The sequence below is a fragment of the Montipora foliosa genome, chromosome 9, assembly GCF_036669935.1.
Source record: "Montipora foliosa isolate CH-2021 chromosome 9, ASM3666993v2, whole genome shotgun sequence".
NCBI classification, from domain to species: domain Eukaryota; kingdom Metazoa; phylum Cnidaria; class Anthozoa; order Scleractinia; family Acroporidae; genus Montipora; species Montipora foliosa.
The window spans coordinates 47,130,155-47,148,575 of NC_090877.1; the positions used below are offsets into that span (position 1 = coordinate 47,130,155).

The 18,421-nt window shown below is 40.2% G+C and overlaps 1 protein-coding gene, 1 long non-coding RNA gene and 1 pseudogene across 2 annotated transcripts in view; 1 reads left to right on the top strand and 2 right to left on the bottom strand.

Moving 5' to 3' along the window:
* Window positions 1-930: 930 nt before the first annotated feature.
* On the bottom strand, window positions 931-7,049 carry LOC137970807 (uncharacterized). The gene is made up of 4 exons (XR_011116871.1): window positions 6,905-7,049; window positions 5,900-6,031; window positions 3,198-3,283; window positions 931-2,239 (listed from the first exon to the last, which is right to left on the bottom strand). It is a non-coding gene; the product is annotated as an uncharacterized lncRNA (long non-coding RNA).
* A 212-nt stretch (window positions 7,050-7,261) lies between these two features.
* Window positions 7,262-10,122, top strand: LOC137971899 (uncharacterized; annotated as a pseudogene).
* Window positions 10,123-14,493: 4,371 nt separating this feature from the next.
* The window catches only part of LOC137971900 (galaxin-like), a 5,375-nt gene continuing 1,447 nt past the window's right edge, over window positions 14,494-18,421 (bottom strand). Inside the window, exons 3-4 of the mRNA XM_068818642.1 lie at window positions 15,695-15,890; window positions 14,494-15,264 (exon numbers count right to left, since the gene is read on the bottom strand). Coding sequence (XP_068674743.1) covers window positions 14,708-15,264; window positions 15,695-15,890 — 753 coding nt within the window. The 3' untranslated portion in view covers window positions 14,494-14,707. The remainder of the gene's footprint in view (window positions 15,265-15,694; window positions 15,891-18,421) is intronic.

Sequence of the window (18,421 nt, forward strand, 5' to 3'; positions counted from 1 at the left end):
AAGCTTGCCTAAATTGTATCGGTAGGTCCAGGGATTCATCCACAGAAGGCCAGAGATACAACTTTGCTCGTGAACCGCCATGTTTACAATAGAGCATTTTTGGCGTCCCAGTCTGCATGAAACCATCTCTCACCTCTGTCTCGAGAAGACCAGACACGCACGGTTCTTACGTTACGTTTATGCCAGTGCAATCATGACAAGTGAAATTCAATTCCTGTTAAAAACCAGCATGTTAATTTTTCTGGTAGGCTAGGTATCGGAGAACCAAAACATTTACGCATACGCTGACGGAATGTTTGGACAAGAGAGAAAAACGCAGTACCTCCAGACACCGGCGCTGGAGCGTAGTACCAAACGAGTCATCCCGGGATTTCGGCACGTGCGATCGCTTTTGGACGCAGTTGGCCCTTCGCTGCTTTCTGCTATCGACCTTGCCTCCTGGTACGGCATTGAAGGAGAGATATGTCGGCTCCTAAACCATATGATACAAATCCCACGCCTACTCACAGCTCCAAACCGCCCTTGCCAATTTAGCATAAGAACTCGATAGCTTAAATATACAAGGGAAAAGTCATTTTGTCTGTCATATGGTAAGCACTGAAGTCGCAGATTACAAAGTGTGCGCACGCGCCCTGCTAAAGTTATCATACATACATGCATGCACAGACTTTAGTTCATCTCGAATTTCAGAATAACTACAAGAGCTAAAATCTTCAAGACATTACATTTACAGCTAAAATACATAGCATATACAGATACATACTAAATACATAATATTTAAAGACATATTGTTTAATGGAGAAAAACCCGCTGTACAAAATGCGGCCCTGGAATTCTCTTTTCAAACCAGTAAACTCGGTGGTACGGATAAAATCAGGTAGCACATTCCGCAACTAAGCTGATACATAAGAAAAAATAACTAAGACCATAACTGGTTGTTCTAGGTTTATTTTGGGACAGAATGTAATTTCCGCGAAGATCATGCCTAAAAAGAGGACGGGAGAGAAAACGTACTTTTCATATAAGCAGGAAATCCCTTAAATTAACTAAAAAACATACTTTTATAAAGTAATACGAGGAAATTTTGAATTTACTTATTGCATAGAGATATAGAGTTTGACTTTAGTAGTAAGAGAACACGTAATCTGCATATATAGATCTCGTTATTCTCTTACAGGGAAATGAAAGCAAAACATTGTCGCGAATTTTCTATGATAAATTAAATGGATTGGCATTGTACCATTGCCACATCTCTGCCACTTCGCTCTTGAGTTTCAGAGAGCATCCCCTAGCTATGGGGTAGTACCGGTGGTGTATACCTGATGGTCGTCAGCGTACATAAACAGATGGTCAGATTTTGTACTTAATGGCAGATCGTTCTGAAAAAGGTTCCATAAGAGGGGCCCAAAGGGCGAGCCTTGTTGACACCCTCTTGGTTGCTCTCTCCATTCACTATTGAGCATCTTGTAATTTCACTCTATTTCTTCTAAAATCGAAGAAAGAGCTCAAGAGTTTCAAGGATGTGTCGTTAAATCCGTATGCCTTTCATTTCTGAATCAGTAACGCATGATGGAGAGCGTTAAACGCCTTGCTAATATCAGTAGATAATGCAGTCACAGCCTCAACAAGCCTCGTTATAAGGTTGTTTCACAGCTGTGTGTTTCCTGTAAGCTGTCAGTTTGTGATAAAGATGTGGGTCCATGACTTCTGTAACTTGCTTACATAGCAATTACTCTAAAACTTTATCTAAAGAATTACGGGGCGGAATGTTTGGCCGCTAAAGTACCAGTGCTCAGGGTTGCGCAGAAACGATGCGCAGTGTGTCCTAGGTTAACTCGTTTTCGAATAGGAATGATTTGTTTATGCTAACATTCTCTGTAAATTTAAATGTACCAAGATTTGAAGAAAGAAAACAGAGAGAAATAAAAGTTTTGGAAAAGGAAATGACATTAATTGTAAAAAAAAAACTAAGGCAGGCTTGTCAACGCAAGCAATATTTACTTATGACAAAACAAGCGAGCTTAGTTATCGGTAACAAGTTTCTACACTGAGGATCTTATGAAAAATTGAAAGTGCACACTGAAATTTCTAAGTTAAGTCTTGTGCCATCATGATGTTGTCCACGGTACGTTGTACCTTGCGCGCTATTCATAATTCTTCATCTTCATCTTCTCGTGCCTCTTTTGCTTTGGAGAATCATGTACCGTTCTAAGCGACAAGTAAACACAGCCTGCCAATGCTACAAAGGAAAAAATTGGGTGATTATCAGTGTACTTAAAGGAAAAACCTATGTAACGAGTGTTTAGAGGAGAAGCAACACGGGGAATTTGGGTTGAACATTTTTTATTCATTCAACTTACTAGAGTGCAGATGTCTGTTGGAGTTATATTTCAACGCTGAGTGAATTGAACATAAAGCTCCGAAAACTGAGTACATCATAGATAGAGCGGATTTTACCGGTACATAGACCGAATGCGGAAATGACGGCCAAAAAAATATTCTTTTGTTTATGTGCTAATTAGACTCACTATAGTCTTGCTCTCAAGCAACATTTCTTTTGTATTTTGTCCATGCAAACGAGGCTAGTGAGGCTAATTAGCACATAAACAAAAGAACATTTTTTTGGCCGCCATTTATGCATTCGGTCTATAGCTGGTCTGGTGGAACCTCAGTTGTGCATGTCAGTAGTGTTCTGGGATCGTATGGGAGGATAGACGGCAAACTACATGGAAAGTCACAGTTATGCGACCCCAGAACACTACTGACATGCACAACTGAGGTTCCACCACACCAGCTATGTACCGGTAAAATCCGCCTTATCTATGATGTACTCAATTTTCGGAGCTTTATGTTCAATTTACTCAGCGTTAGAATATGGCTCCAACAGACACAGGCACTCTAGTAAGTTGAATGAATAAAAAATGCTTCAAGCCAAATTCCCTGTGTTGCTTCCCCGGCCAGGACCTGAACCCGGACCACTCGATCCGGAGTCGAGTGCACTAACCATGAGGCCCGTTGACTGATATATGCAATTTAAAACACCCTTTGGAACTTTTTCGCCTGGAATATCTTCCACGTTAGGCAGATAAATGGAGACCAATGGAGACCTGTACGGCCGGTCTGAGTGGTTTTGTGTAGTATCGACTTTACTGAGTTTTCTATCATCAGGAAATCTTCAAATATCAACGGTGTCTTACCAACGATAGCCGGATATACAATCAATATTGCTGCTGCAAAATGGAGATTTGTCTTCAAAAGGGCAATCCCTTTGTCTTCTTACTAACTGGATAAAACAATAAAAGAGAAATGAAACTTTGAGAGGAGATGGCGCAGTGGTGATCGATAGCACTTCCCTCCCACCATGTTGTGGCTCAACTGGTTCGATTCCCAAGTTTTTGGGTGCAGTTCATTGGTTAACTCTGCTTCGACGGGTTTTTCTCTGGGTACTCTGGTTTTCCTCTCTCCTCAGAAACCAACCCCCAATTTGATATTAGTTGTTTCACTCGATTTTCTTTACAATGACTCTCCCCAATTAGTGCCTCAGAGCCTAAATGCACTTGACACTTAAATAAAGTTCATTATTATTATTGTTATTATTATTATTATTATTATTATTATTAGGATAAATGATTAGGATAAATGATTATTGACACAGTGATTGCATTCTTATGATTTAAAAAAAAAATTAATGTTGTATAGTGCTTCCAATTCTTACTTTTTAATATTTCTGAAAATTATGTACATATTTTTCTGTTTTTAGCGTTTGAATAAATTATTATTATTATTATTATTATTATTATTATTATTATTATTATTATTATTATTATTATTATCTTGTTTTCGCACATTGGACTTCCAATGGAACTTTCGTACTCCAGGAAGCTTGGTGACAACAAGTCTCCTCAAACTTCTAGGACCTTCCTAAGAATCCTTGCCTTGTTCAGAATAACACTTTTCTGTAGCTCGTCTATCTCGGTCTCTATACCAATATTCTCTAGTCTCTTCTTTAGATCTTTTGGAACTGTTCCAAATGTTCCGATTACAATAGGAATTACCATTGTTTTCATTTTCCATAACTTCTTCAATTCTCTTGCTAGATCCTGGTACTTCACTACCTTCTCGACTTCTTTCTCCTAAATACGGCTATCATATGGTGAGGGTTAGGGTTAGGGATTTATTATTATTATTATTATTATTATTATTATGATTATTATTATTATTATTATTATTATTATTACTATTATTATTATTATTATTATTATTATTATTATTCGAGTAGCCTAGCCCTGTTGCTGTAGCCGAGTGGCAGAAAGTCCAAACCTCTCAGACGGAGAAATGAGAAGTCCTTCTCTTGATTTGCCAGCGTGTATGAGTTGTCCATGAGACCTGTCATCTCAAGACAAAATCTGTTGACCACCCGGAATTTATATGATTGGCCGCCGTTTTCACATTAGACGGGCAAATCGTCTCAGACGGGAAGAACTACAGATTTTTAGACGACTTAGTCTTCTAAAATTTGTCCGCCTAGGAAGACAATTTCAACAAGTCAACTTAAGTCGGACCTAAATTCACATTAGACGAGCAAGTCGACAAATTAACCAAACTAGCGATAGAAGCGATCGTCCATAGGAAGTTTTCAGTAAGGCGGGACGGAAGGTCGATGCGGAAGCAAAGTAACCATGCAAGCAAGTGATACCTAGTGCCAGTCTTCATGCGCTCAGTCCATTGCTGGTCTATTATGAATTCGCATTTTTCACCAGTCCCATAATACAGTTCATTTTGGGGGGTTATGTGCATTACAACATTGGATATACAATTCACTGAAGCATCCTACAGCCCCAAGAGTATATAACTTGCATTGTTTTTATGTAAAGACTCCCCTCTCCCATCCCAAACGTATTTCATTATGGGATGGTAAAAATAGTCAATTTACGTTGGACAACACCAGCGGAATTGATCGTCTTGAATTCACATTAGTCGACCAAAACATAACACAATTTGTTCGTCTACTAGTGTCAACGGCTATTAAAATTATTGGCTTTCCAAAATGACACAAAAACATTCACGAAATCGAACTAATAAGTCGGGTTTAAATCATGATCGGCCCTCCAATAAAGTATGACACTTTGCGAAGAAGTTTTCACTGGATCATAAGCGACGGAGTCATAAGCGGAGTCGAAAGAAAATGGGAACTTTCTGATTCTTCCGACCAGCCTTTAAGGGTTGCTTTTCACTAACGACGGAGTCGGAGTAGTAGTCGTAAGAGCGCTTATGACCGAGTGAAAATCAAAGAACGGAGGCGTAAGCGGAGTCATAAGCTCGACGGAATCGGAGTCAGAAGAATCAGAACGTTCTCATTTTTTTCCGACACCGCTTATGACTCCGTCACTTATGCCCCAGTGAAAACTAGATTGCTGGAGTCGGAAGCAGAAGTGGAAGAACCAACCAATCACATGCTTGGAATCGAGCATCGTGATTGGCATATGTTTATTCTTCCGCTTCTGCTTCCGACTCCGACAATGCAATTTTCACTGGATCGTAAGCGACAGAGTCATAAGCGGAATCGGTATTCTGCTCCCGACTACCACAGATTGATTTTCACTAGATCGTATCGCTCTGCGCCTCTAATTAAGACTCCGACTTCGACTCCGTCGGTAGTGACTGAACCAGCCGCCTTAATTTAACATTTCGTCATTTCTAATATTTTAGCAAGAATAAGTATTTACGCGATACCGGTACCACTGAAGGGTTCCGCAAACTAACCGCATCTAAACGAATACAATCGATAACATTGAACTGGGAGGAATTATTGCTGGAACAGAAGTAGTACCGTATCATATTAACAACCCTTTGGTTGCATTACGATCATGAAAAAGTTGCAGTTTTTGCCCATATGTACCTTGGACGGTTTCTGCATTGTTGCCACATCGCCAGACATGCTTCTGCTTAGACGGAGTTTTTTCATCAAATCTGATGATGCCGTCGTTGTGGAAATGAGAATCAATATTGCTAGGCTTGCATACAGCTTCATCTGAGATATCAATTTGAAAAATGTAATAACATCATACAGAGGATTAGTTAACATAGACGACTTTCTATGAAAGATAGATTTACAAAAATATATCATATATATAAAGCCAAATGAATAATTAGAATTCTGGTCTTCTACATCATAACTAGCACTTGGCTTTTAGAACTTGCTCACTATTTGTCCTTCGATCATGTTAAGGCAAATTTTCAAGGTACGTAACGCTGACTGGGTTCCAATAAATAATGTTAAAAATGTAAAGGAAATACATGCTCATCATGTATGCTCATCAAATTCATTAACCGAGGTTGAAAATTTAATAAAAAAGATATCCTAAGTTCAGCCTAGTTACAGTAAAATGATTGACAAAAACAACATTTCGAAAAACCTATGACAATAGCACGGCATTACGAAATCCCGAAATTTTCCAAACAGACACCTTGATTTACCGTTAAATACTCAAGAAAGAAATATACATGCAGGTCTTGAAATTAATTAAATAGAGAAATAGGGGCATTGCATGGCTTCCTAAAATAACTATGAAGTTAAAGAACCTGGAATCACACATGCTTGGCTCCTTAATTTGGTTCTTCGGTCCCGAAATTACAAATCTGTGATCCTTCGACCCCTCTACTGCATACTGTCATGAGGAAGATTAGGAGAGAGGGAATGTTTGTTTTTCTTATTATAAGAAAAGAGATCAAATAATTGTTTTGTGAACTTTGAGATGAATTTATTCCGAGTTAGAAAGCTTGGGCTTCCTCGGGAACGTCAAGACGTACTTCGGTAACTGAAATTGGCCGTGCGCTTATAATGTCTAGTCACTGTTCGAATAACCATTAATCAATTAACTGGAAGCGACTACTAAAATCTTACCTCTTCCGTGGTGGATACTGTGAAATCCTTCTGAAGTCTTCACTTTTATTGCGTATTCAAGCAGAAGCGCTCAAGTTGTGTTTGCAAGAATTATGCAAAATTTAAAGGTAATTCATTACGTAGGCAAAAACATTTATTTAGAAGTGAAGATGATTCTCATAGCAACGATATCGTAAAGACAAAATCGTGAATTCTTTTTATGGATATTTGGCCATTCAATGATTTTTAAAATCTGACGAAGTTAGTTATTTCCAAACATATCGTTTCCTGGTTTCCTCTGTAATGCTCATGGAAGATATACGAAGGTTGCTGTGTCCGATAACTAGTTTTCGAAAGTTTACTGTCTTAATTTCACAAATGACTTTTCCACAGTCAGACTGCGCAGGCGTAAAGTTTACGTTTTTGGTTCGTAATACAAAAGAGAGATTGGCTGGTATCTTTTGTGACTGAGAGATGTCAAGGGACAAAATATCATTTAAAACATCCAGAATTTTGTTGAAGGTAAGTGGCTTACTCTCCCGAACTGAGGCCATTTTGAACATTATAAAATTATCTTGAAGTTTACTCCTCACTCAAGATCGGTTTTGCTAATGATTAATTTTGGTAAAAACGTACCGGTCTTCCTGTGCTTATCCAAGCCCGAATTACAATTTGGAGACTTTCGAGGAACGGATCCCTGGGATTATGCATTGTGAATTTCACAATGCATAATCATGTGGCTAGCCTTACATACGTATGTTTCATCCCCGCCAAGGGACTCATCAGAGACCTTTCGGCTAACTCGTCAAACATTGCGTTTGAAGTCCAACTAGCATCAAAATGATGGTGGCACATGATGCTAGCCACATGATTATGCATTGTGAAATTCTTAACTTTTTCAAGTTGATAATTGGCATATTATGCAATTTGGAATCCTTATGTGATATAAGGCCAGATTGCCACCATCATTTTGATGCTAGCGGGACTTCAAACGCGATGTTTGACGAGTTACCCGAAAGGTCTCTGATGAGTCCCTTGGCAGGGATGAAACATACGTATGTAGGGCTAATCTCTCAGCCTCGGACATTATCAGCTAACATACCAGCCGCCAGAAGGGGTTTATTTATATTATATTTACCAGTTTCAGCACTTGGACTCCTTCAATTTGACTACTGTCTGTTTTGCTGTTTTGTGGTCTCGTCGATTAGTAGTCCATTCAGAAGATTACGCCAAGCCGACCACATTGCTCAAGGAAAGGCCAGAACACAACACCGGGAACTACGTGCCCTACTCTTGTCAATTAGTGTGTGGGATCTTTAACGTCCCACAGAGTTTATGAACATTGAAGGGTTGTGAGATGGGGCCTACGGTCTATAGTCTTTATCCGAGAAGACTTGAAAGTCTAACCATTTGCGGGTGTAATTACAAAGGCAGCACTTTCTCCTCGGTCTTTTTTAAACCCTGAGTGTTGGTCTGGCCGGAGTCGAACTGACGACCGCCCGCATGGCAGTCTGATTGTCAGCCAACTGAGCCACCGGTGCGAGGTGACGAAAGTGTGGCAAGTGCCAACAAAGAGTTTCCTTCTATGACGGAAGTAAGTGCTCCATTGCCATTGGATACAGATGAAGATGAAGTAGCCTTCTATGAGGGGCAAAGTCCTGACTTGTTCTCGTCTGAAGCGACGTTACTGGATATTAATGACAAGCCTCCTGAAGTTCTGCTTTAAGATGAATTGGATGATATCATTGCAAATGAAAAAAGGCCAGATTGTTATGAAAGTTTAGAGGTACGCCGCAAGCAGGAAAAGAGTGGGCTGGAGAAAGGAGAACATTTAATCATCAACAGGCACAACATAACTGAACTAATTCGTATTTACGAAGACCCACAGGTCTGTAAGCGCAACCTTACATTGTATTTTGACGAGGACGCGGGCAGTGGAGAAGGAGTACTACGAGAAATGTTTTCCGTTTTTTGGGAGCATTTTGGGATGTTTAATTGTGGTCGAAGTTCCCAATCTGCCATCGTTGTTTCACTAGCCAGCCGCGTATGCAGACAGATTATTTTGTCCCAGTAGGGCGAATTCTAACCCATGGCTTTGTGATGTGCCGTAGCTTTCCAAGACAGTTAGCTCGAGCAGCCTTTCACCAAGCTCTGTTTGGCGCAGTAAGTGATGAGTGTCTGCTGGAATCACTCTTGATGATGCTGCCCGAGAAAGAGCGATAAACAGTGCTAACTGGGTTGAATGGCACTAAGCCATTTCTACAAGAAGAAAATTGTCCACGTTTTGGAAGATTATTTGAAGAAACAACGAAGCCCTCTTCTGACAACTTACGAAAGTTACTCCTGAAAGTCACTGCAGAGTTCATAACAAAACCATTCCTATCATTCAGTGCTTAAAAGAGAGCGTAATACTATGGGTGATTGTTGGAATGGCGTTGAAAGAGAGGAGTTGGATGCGCTGTACGAGATGTGTTGCCCGACCCCGAAGAGAGTTGTCCTTACCTTGAGATCAGCTCCAGACAACCCTCGGGAAGAAAAAGTGTACAGGTGGCTCAAACGGTACGTGAGAAACATGGATACTAAGATGGCAGTGAAGTTTGTTCGTTTTTGTAGTGCGTCCGGTGTACTCATTCCCGAAAAACCATCGCGATTCACTTCGAAAATATGCCTGAAGGAGCTATTTGACCAACAGCTCGCACACGCTTTCGAATTTGACGGTGTCCTTCAATTATCGTTCATTTAATCACCTAAAGGAGAATTTCGATGTCCACCTCATTATGGATCCCACATTGTGGGATTTGTTTGACTAAAAACATTGATCCAACCATACCAAAGAGGCACTATATCATGGTGCTAAACACGTCTTGTAGAGGCCAACTTCAAGATGATTATTATGTTAAAAGGACTACTGATTTGCACAGTTTCTGTTTTACAGAGTGCTCGGTCTGTTGTATTCGGATACCGGGGAAGGGATGATTAGGCTTTCATTGGCCTGATCCCGGAAAACCGATGAACAAGAAAAACGGTGACCTAGAAGGCTTTTATCGCCTGTTTTATCAGAATACAAAATGAAATTTAGTGACTTGTAATTTGTATTGCAACTGTTCGGAATCAAACAGTATTACAATTTCTGGAGCCTATCTCACCGGTATTGGTATTTTGGGATAGGGAAAATCTAACTCAGTTGAAATTGATGGTTCTGTTCACAAAATTAAATGAGGTACTTAGCACGGGCATAATTATTTAGTTCCTTGGTAGACAACACAACATTAATTAAACTGATTTAGTAGAAAATAAAAAAAAAATTGTTGGGTTTACAGCTGCTTGTTTTACATGGAGTTTATTAGACACTTGACCTTTTCCGAACATGCACAGGCACAGTGTAAGGGCATTAACGTCAGTGGGCAATGTTTGAGTTTTCTATGTCCAAGTGTTGTTCAATATACTATTGCATATTTGTTTGATTATTGTTTTTAAAAGTGGATTCACCACGATGCAGATCTGTGCTCATTGTCAAAACCTGGTCATGTAAGCAAAAATAAAAAGAAGAAAATGTGCAGCACCGTTAGTAAAGAGAAGTAGCAACAGAAAGTGCTTCTTTCTTTGACCAAGTTTAAAATAAATGGCCCGACGTTTCTTTAAGAAACGTAACATTCGGGTCTTCTAATCCTACTTGCTGGTTCCTACTTAGACAGGACAGTTAACGCAGGAGCGTACTATTGACTTCCTCCTTGTTAGCATGTATGTTGTATTCGGTATTCTGTCCAATTATATTTTTCTCATCAAGGGCCACTTTTGTCTTCCATAAATAAAGAGCAAACTAGGAACAAGCTTGCCAATTTACAGCAACAAAAAACCACTGAGAAGCGTCAAGACTTTCAAATGTTCACCTTTCTCCAGACATTTAGCATCGCGTATTTTTTCGGAAAATGGCAAGCGGCAAACCTCTGAATGTCACGTGAGAAGGTCTTGCGGTCGAGTTTGCAGTCAGCAGTTTATGTTCTGAACCTTGCGGTAAGTGATTTACCGCAGCGTTTTTCACCTTAAAATTCTGTAGGAACTCACGTTTAAACAAACGTTTAAACTCTGTGGCTGACTAGTAGTTGAAAAGGAGTTTCTGATCTTGGAGATGCTTACGGAAATTCACTATTGCTACGCTTAATTTTTCGACAAAACTTCCAAATTCAGAAGCGAAAAGCTAATTACCACAATTGTTATTATCCATGTACTATAAAAGGGACTGTAGCTCGGTAACCATCGTCGATGGCATAATCCATGCTTTGCATTTTCCAATTTACATGTTTTCCACACTCCAAATCGTCCATACTCTCCGCACTGGGCGTTTTCTACATTCCTCAGTTTTTCTTATTCCTAATTTTTTGTACTCAACATTCCGCACTCCGGATCGTTTCCATCCAATCTCCTCATTATGCAGGTGATTTTAAAAGACCCAGACGACGTAAGCGTAGCGGAAGTCCGATTTGTTTAAACATGAATAACTCCCTGTAGTCATCTGAGTGATTTTATTTTTCATAGTCAGCCAAGTTCCATCTTTTAATATAGTTGTATTTGAGATTTTGTAGCTTTCACTTTGATTAATGCCGGGAGGGGAACCGGGTGAGTATATGGCTACAGTTTTGCGTTGCGAATCACGGACACTAAGCCGGGCTCAAACGTTTTCGACTGATTTCCCTTTCGATTGAAAAACATTGTGTCATTTCAGTGTACATCAACAAGAGACCAGACCCCAGTTGTCTAAACGATAGATAGCGCTATCGGCCGGATAAATCACTGTTCAGTAAATAGCGCTATATTGGTTTCGCTGTGACTTATCCACTGGATAGCAATTTATCCGGGGGATAGCGCTATCCCTTGTCTTAACAACTGGGGCCAGCTCGATGCTGTTTTGCCATCGCCGAAACATGTTCCTCTATACTAGCAAATAAACATTATTAAGCAAACCACAAGAACACCGTGTACGGCTGCTTTGCGACAAAACTAAGAAAATAGCGCACACTAAGGACAGGGCGAGCTTACTACAAGGATGGAAAGAACAGCCAGACAATCATTCGAATAGACCTTTTCGGCTTGTACATTTTGTTTTCCCAATACAGATCATGTGATAATACTCAGGAGGTTTGGTCTTTTGTTTTGTTCATTAAAATGAGGGCATGCAAGCATGAATATGCCTGCATGCACTCTTTTTAATGAACAAAACAAAGGACCAAGCCTCCTGAGCATTATCACATGATCTGTATTGGGAAAACAAAATGTACAAGCCGAAAAGATCTATTAGCAAAATCTCGTTGAAAAAAATGTCTCTTTCACTTGGAATTCAATTTGACACGTTTTTGACAAAAAAACAAGGCTCTTTTCGTTCCTATTGTTAAACGATAAAAATTGTAGCTTCGATTATTTCATTAGATTGCTTGGAATGGGTTAGCGTTTTTGGTGTTTAAGAACTGAAGAAAACATTGCGAGTTCAATTGTGTTTGTTCTGATTAGTTAACGACGCGTTTAGGCACTTTTGTCATATCATTAAAATGAATTGTGCGTAACAAATGCTTCTGTAGCTAAAGTTAATTGTGCGTAACGAATGGTGCTGCAAGGCACAAAGCTTTTTAGAGTGAAGTGTGTTTGCCATTTCTAGTAGTGTGAAGCTATTTTTATATTTATTAGTGAGTGATTGATGATTCAGGAAAGACTTGATCTTGTGTTAAAGTTATCACGGTAACAGTGTGTTGAGAGACGGACGTGACCACTTCAACAAAGGGGCCACACTGTTGCCAGGCAAAATGCTCGTACTGGAAAACACAATTAAGTTTACTCACAAAGGCTTTCCAACGTCTCTCACGAAAACTTTCGTGCCTTTACTTATCTTGTAAACAATTTAATTCATACCTGGACACACTAGGATGTATTTCTTATTTGGAATTAATCCATCTGGGTTGATTAATTAGAGAAGCTAAAAGAACTGTGTTGACAAGTGCTTCTGGTACGTGTTGTCGTGAAACTGCTGTACTCTTAATATTGTGTTAGTAAAAATAAAGGCTGTAACGCTAAACTCTGTAAACTTAAGTCGAATGTTCTTGTACTGTTAGGAAACAATCCTGTAGTACCAATGTTGTTGTCGTAGAAACTCCGATACCGTACTAATCCGTTAATCTCGCGTTGACGTTGTTAGTTTAGGGCTTGACTTGGCCAGGTACGTTAATTAGTTTTTGCTAATCGCTTGTTTATTTTGGTTGGTTTAGTCTTTGTTGCTTTAAGTTTATTAATTGAAATCACGTTCCGTCCAGAAGGTTTAGGTTAGTGATCCTGGTCCTCCAGCCACTGCGATTGGTCTTTAATGGATTCGCTCAGGGGCACCCAACGAGAATATAGTTCAAAACGACTTAAACATAGGACTGTTAAACGTATTTTAGTATTTTAACGGTACATATATCGAAGAGCTTTATGAAGCAACAGGGAGTACGCCGGTATCAGCCCTTGTAGGAGTGAGAAGATGGCGATGGATAGGATACATATTGAGGACTAGTCCTAGTAACATCTCGAGGACTGCACTAACGTGGGCACCTGAAGGTAAAAGGAGAAGAGGCCGGCCGAGAGAAACGTGGAGAAGAACTGTGGAAAAAGAAAGGAAGCAGCTGGGATGGCATTCGTGGGGGGCTGCGGTCGCATCGGCGGCAGACCGGGATGGATGGCGCAATCTTCTGGCCGGCCTTAAGAGTCGTCATGGGCCCGATGAGGATAAGTAGTATAAGTAAGTAGTAACGGTACATATAGGCATATTTTAATCCCCTAAAAATGTTTCATCTGTTCGTATTTCCTAGCTGAAAGTCTAGTGATCCGAAAATTATAGGGATCAAAACTAACCTTTTCGAAAATTTCAGCCAGAAAAAAGGCTCCCGAAAATTCTAGGTGAGCTTTTTAGGGTAAAAATTCGTTAAAAATGGGCAATTATACCATCTTTTAGATATTCGAAAATCCTAGGACAGGCAGGCAAGCAAGAAATTTGACAACAAACGTTCCGAAAATTCTAGGTCTCAAATCGTCTTGTGAACAGATATTTTCCGAAAATTGACGTTGGGTGCCCCTGATTTGCTCAACGCCTAACGGCACTACAATTTTTAAGCCGTCGGCGTGGACCACGTTTCGTGCAACCGTAGATGCACCTTCGTAGTTTATGTTAAACACTTCTTTCGTGGTTGGCGTTATTGCGTTCTAAGCCTCTAATCCTTTGACCAATCGCGATGCGTTGCCTGGACCGGGAGCGCTAATAAGTAAACGAATCTATCGGTGTTAGGTGCTCTTTTGAACAAACTATTCGTTAGAGAACATCAAATAAAGAAGTGAACAGCAAGAGTGTTGAGGAGTCTTTCTTCCCCAAAAGATTTCCTACAACACTATGGCGTTCACAGGCGTCACACGATCAAGGCGGCCACCGTACAGAAAAAAAAAGCGTCCTCGTTTGGATACCAAGCATTTAACCTACAATTCATCCTCTTGCACGGCATGATTAAATTGGCTGCTTCTCTCTTCCAACTCAATTCTCACCCAATTATACATCCTCAAGTTCAAGATAAACGCACCCTGAGATAAGCGATGTTTAAACCCATCCTTTTATTTAGTTGTTTTCAGATGCACATTTTCTTTTAACTGTTGCTTATTTTATTCCTTATTCCTTATTTCGTATTCCTTATTCTTTTGATAGTTATCCCTTAGTAATTTATTTATTTTGCGAGTTATTCCTTAGTCAGCCTGGTTCGAAAGCTTAACCGATGCACTGCGGGTTTCAGGCGTTGGGTAGCAGTTTCCATTGGATCAGCATTTTGCTGGTAGTTTTTTAATTTGAAAATATTTGGGACAGCATATTTCCTTTGTGGGATCATAGGTTTTGGGCCCACAACAGGCGGAAACTGGTTGAAGATATGGTTGTATCACACCACCACAGCAGGCGAACTTCGCGGAATCGTAAGCGTTGTTCCCACAACATGCGGGGCTTCTACCAGCTGGAATGGACACTTGTCTACCGCCACAACACATGTACTTTGAGGCATCTATGACCTTGGATCCACAACACCCGGATCTAGGAAATGGGGCGGGGAGAATCTTGTTTCTGTCGCAGCATATGTGCTTTGAGCCATCGAAGGGTGTGAAATCGCAACACTGAGTGTTTGATCCCCATTTCCTTTCGTATGCTGTATACCTACAGCACACATACTTTGCGCCATCGTAGAGTTGGGTCAGGCAACAAACGGGATTATTGAAAGGATTGTTGTGAACTACGTCCTGGCAGCACACTTGCCTTGTGGGGTCGTATACTTTACTCCCACAGCGTGCGGTTATTTGTCGCTTGATTCTTCTGGATATGCCCACATCTGTTGAATGAATTTACAAGTAGCATTAAGACCCGGAAAACGAGGAAATGTCATTGCAGAATTAGCACTGAGCAATGAATACTCGGACCTTTTACATAGTTTATTATCATCTTCATTTTCACGCCGGAATCACCGCTCCTCATTGATGTTCCCGGAAGTCTTGGAATTTTCTCCGCAACATTTTGCTTCCACTGCAGTTGTTGCAAGCCCCGCAAACGAGGAATTACGCCTCGCAAAATCTCAGTAATGCTCTCCCAACGTTTCCTTTTCTCTCATGGTTTTTTAAAAAGTAAATTACTTAAGTCACAAAAAAATTACTTCAGGGTTTCTAAAAAGAACGACCTACTAGTAAGGTGAATTTTAAGGAACCTGCGAATTAGATTATCCCTTGAACGTAGCCTGGCTTGAAAAAATGTGAAAGTAGTCACACCTTTTTCCTCAGTCTGGAAGTCGTATGTTGACCCCAAGTCATCTAGCCCTGGTAAGTCCTTTGCTTGCGAGCTTGACAAGAAATTGCAAGCAGCCACAACCACGAAAACAATCGCGAACCCCAACTTGAACATGCTTGTAGCGACTTTCTTCAGCTTTTTTCTGCTGCGTGGAACTGGAGATACTTCTGGTTTGTGTTAACGGAAGTACAATTGCCCAACACCTTTCATTGCAAAATTTTGATCATACTGACACGCGCTGTGATTGGTTGCTTGGCCTTTGCATTTCGTTCAGTTTTAATTGTCTCAAACGCAAAACTCTTGCAGCAGATCATGTGAGTACACCTGCTATTTTCTAATTGGCCTACTGTCAAAGTGTAGAACGATAAAACGGGAAGGATCTCATGGATATACACACCAACCATAAGTCTAAAAAAATGGCTATTCTAAATCAGTTTCTAGAACTAAATATTGCTATAGCAATAGGATAAACGAACGTTTAGACCTAATCACTGAAGTGGGCACTTAGACTTCTGTAAAATGAGAGTTTAACTATGGGACTCGTGGTGGGTATATCCACGAGATCTTTCCCGGTAAAACAGTCGCAATTATACATTGCCGAAATTAACCGTCTGCGTAATGAGAGGTTTTTATCCTACGTGTTTTGTTTTTACAGGATTATGAAATATTTGAGCTTTTCAGTCACGCGTGCTGGGAGAGGCCAACATGAGTAAAAATAACTAACTGCACAAATAACCAGCTGTGCCAAGCATCTAGCATGTCATCCAACTGTACAAAGAACTAACTTAATGACTCTCGCAATATATTTGTACTCGTTTCGCGTGTTATTTGTACTTTAGGAAGTGGAGTTTGATCATACTGTGGAACTCTCAGGAGCTCACACGAAAAAAAAGCGACAGGATTTATTAAATTTTACAAGTTCCGCTTACATAAGGACATTTTGGGGAAATATCCACTCCCAGGAGCCCATGGACTGCTCCTCTCACTGCCCACGCAAGACCAATTTTCCAAATTTTTTTTGTTTCAATTTTTGTTGTTATTCTCCTGTACTGTTATTTTTGAATGTTTGGCATCTTTCCTTCATTTATGGTGGAAAGTAGTAAAAAAATATGGAACGTACGGAAGCTACGAAAGGGATATCTTTGTTTTTCGAAATTAAGAGAATTTCCAAGTGAAGTTGGAGTTTTTGCGGGGAATATACGTTAACTCCTGGAGACACTGAAGACCCGCTGAGCTCCACATTTTAAGGTTTACTTCGTAAAAACCTTTTCCGCAATACAATTAAAGCGAAACAAAACATAGCCACAGTTCCACGAGGGTTGTCCCGCAACGGTCTCATTTGCTTCTTTTCGCAAAATTGTTGACAATGTTGTTGCTCCGGATCGTTTACATCCAACAGTGATTAAAAAAACCCAGACGACGTCCGAGCAGCAGAAGTCCGATTTAATTAAACATGAGTCACTCCCTGTAGTCCTCTGAGTGATTAACAAAATCAGACGACCGACACGATGTGATATGCAAAATACGTCAAGAATGAAGACACGTGGATCATCATTGTAGTTTTGAACGAGATTTATTTTGTCTTTCCGTATTTCAATAGCAACCTGTGTTTATCTGTGTCTTTATAAGAGATGAACGGAATAGTCAGTTTTCAAAGATCTGAACTCAGTCGATGGGAGACTGAAATAGCAAATTGTAATCAACTGAGTTGATAGAGTAAAGCTTCAAAAGCTGACGTTCGAAGGTTAGCTCGTCTTTTTGATTGGCCAAAGTAATTACTTTGGTTTAGGTTTTTGCGACACTCGATTGAAAGTCGCTCGCAAAACAACACAACTGCGAATTTAAAACTTTGTGTCTAGTGTTGCATAACTTTGTCCTGTACATTTGGTTTTTAACTTTTTTTCGAGCTTCGTCGAAAACATTTGCTTGGAACACTAGCCCCTGGATACGCATTGAAAACGGGCCTTATTCCGAAACTGCTTGACATATATTTTCTCTAATTTTCCCGTCTAATTTCTGCAAATCACTGTCGTCTTGCATCCAGATTTTGTGGCTTTCACTTTGATTACTGCCGGGAGGGGGAAGGGGATGAGTATATCGCTACAGTATTGTGTTGGGAGTGACGGAGGTTTACGGAAGAAAAATAGCACATCTTCGGACACTAAGTCGAGCTCAAAAGTTTTCGACTGATTCCCTTTCGATTGAAAAAACATTGTGCCATTTCAGTGTACATCAACAAGACACCAGAACCCAGTTGTTTAAATGATGGATAGCACTATCCGCCGGCTAAATCACTATTCAGTGAATAGCGCTATTGGTTTCGCTGTGACTTATTCACTGGATAGTGATTTATCCCGCCGATAGCGCTATCCATCGTCTGAACAACAGGGGCCAGCCTGACGTTCTCCTGCTATCACACGTTGTTTTATACTAGCAAATCAACATTAAGCAAACCACAGGAACACCGTGTACGGCTGCCTTGCGACAAAAGCAAATAGCGCACAACAAGGACAGGGCGAGCTTTCTACAAGGATACAAAAGAACAGCCAGACAATCAATCGAATTAGCAAAATCTCGTTAAAGAAAAATGTCTCTATCACTAGGAATTCAATTTGACATGTTTTTGGCAAAAACCAAGGCTCTTCAGTTTAATATCGTTCCTAGGACGTTCAAAAGCGTCACACGATCAACGCAGTCCTGCAAAACAA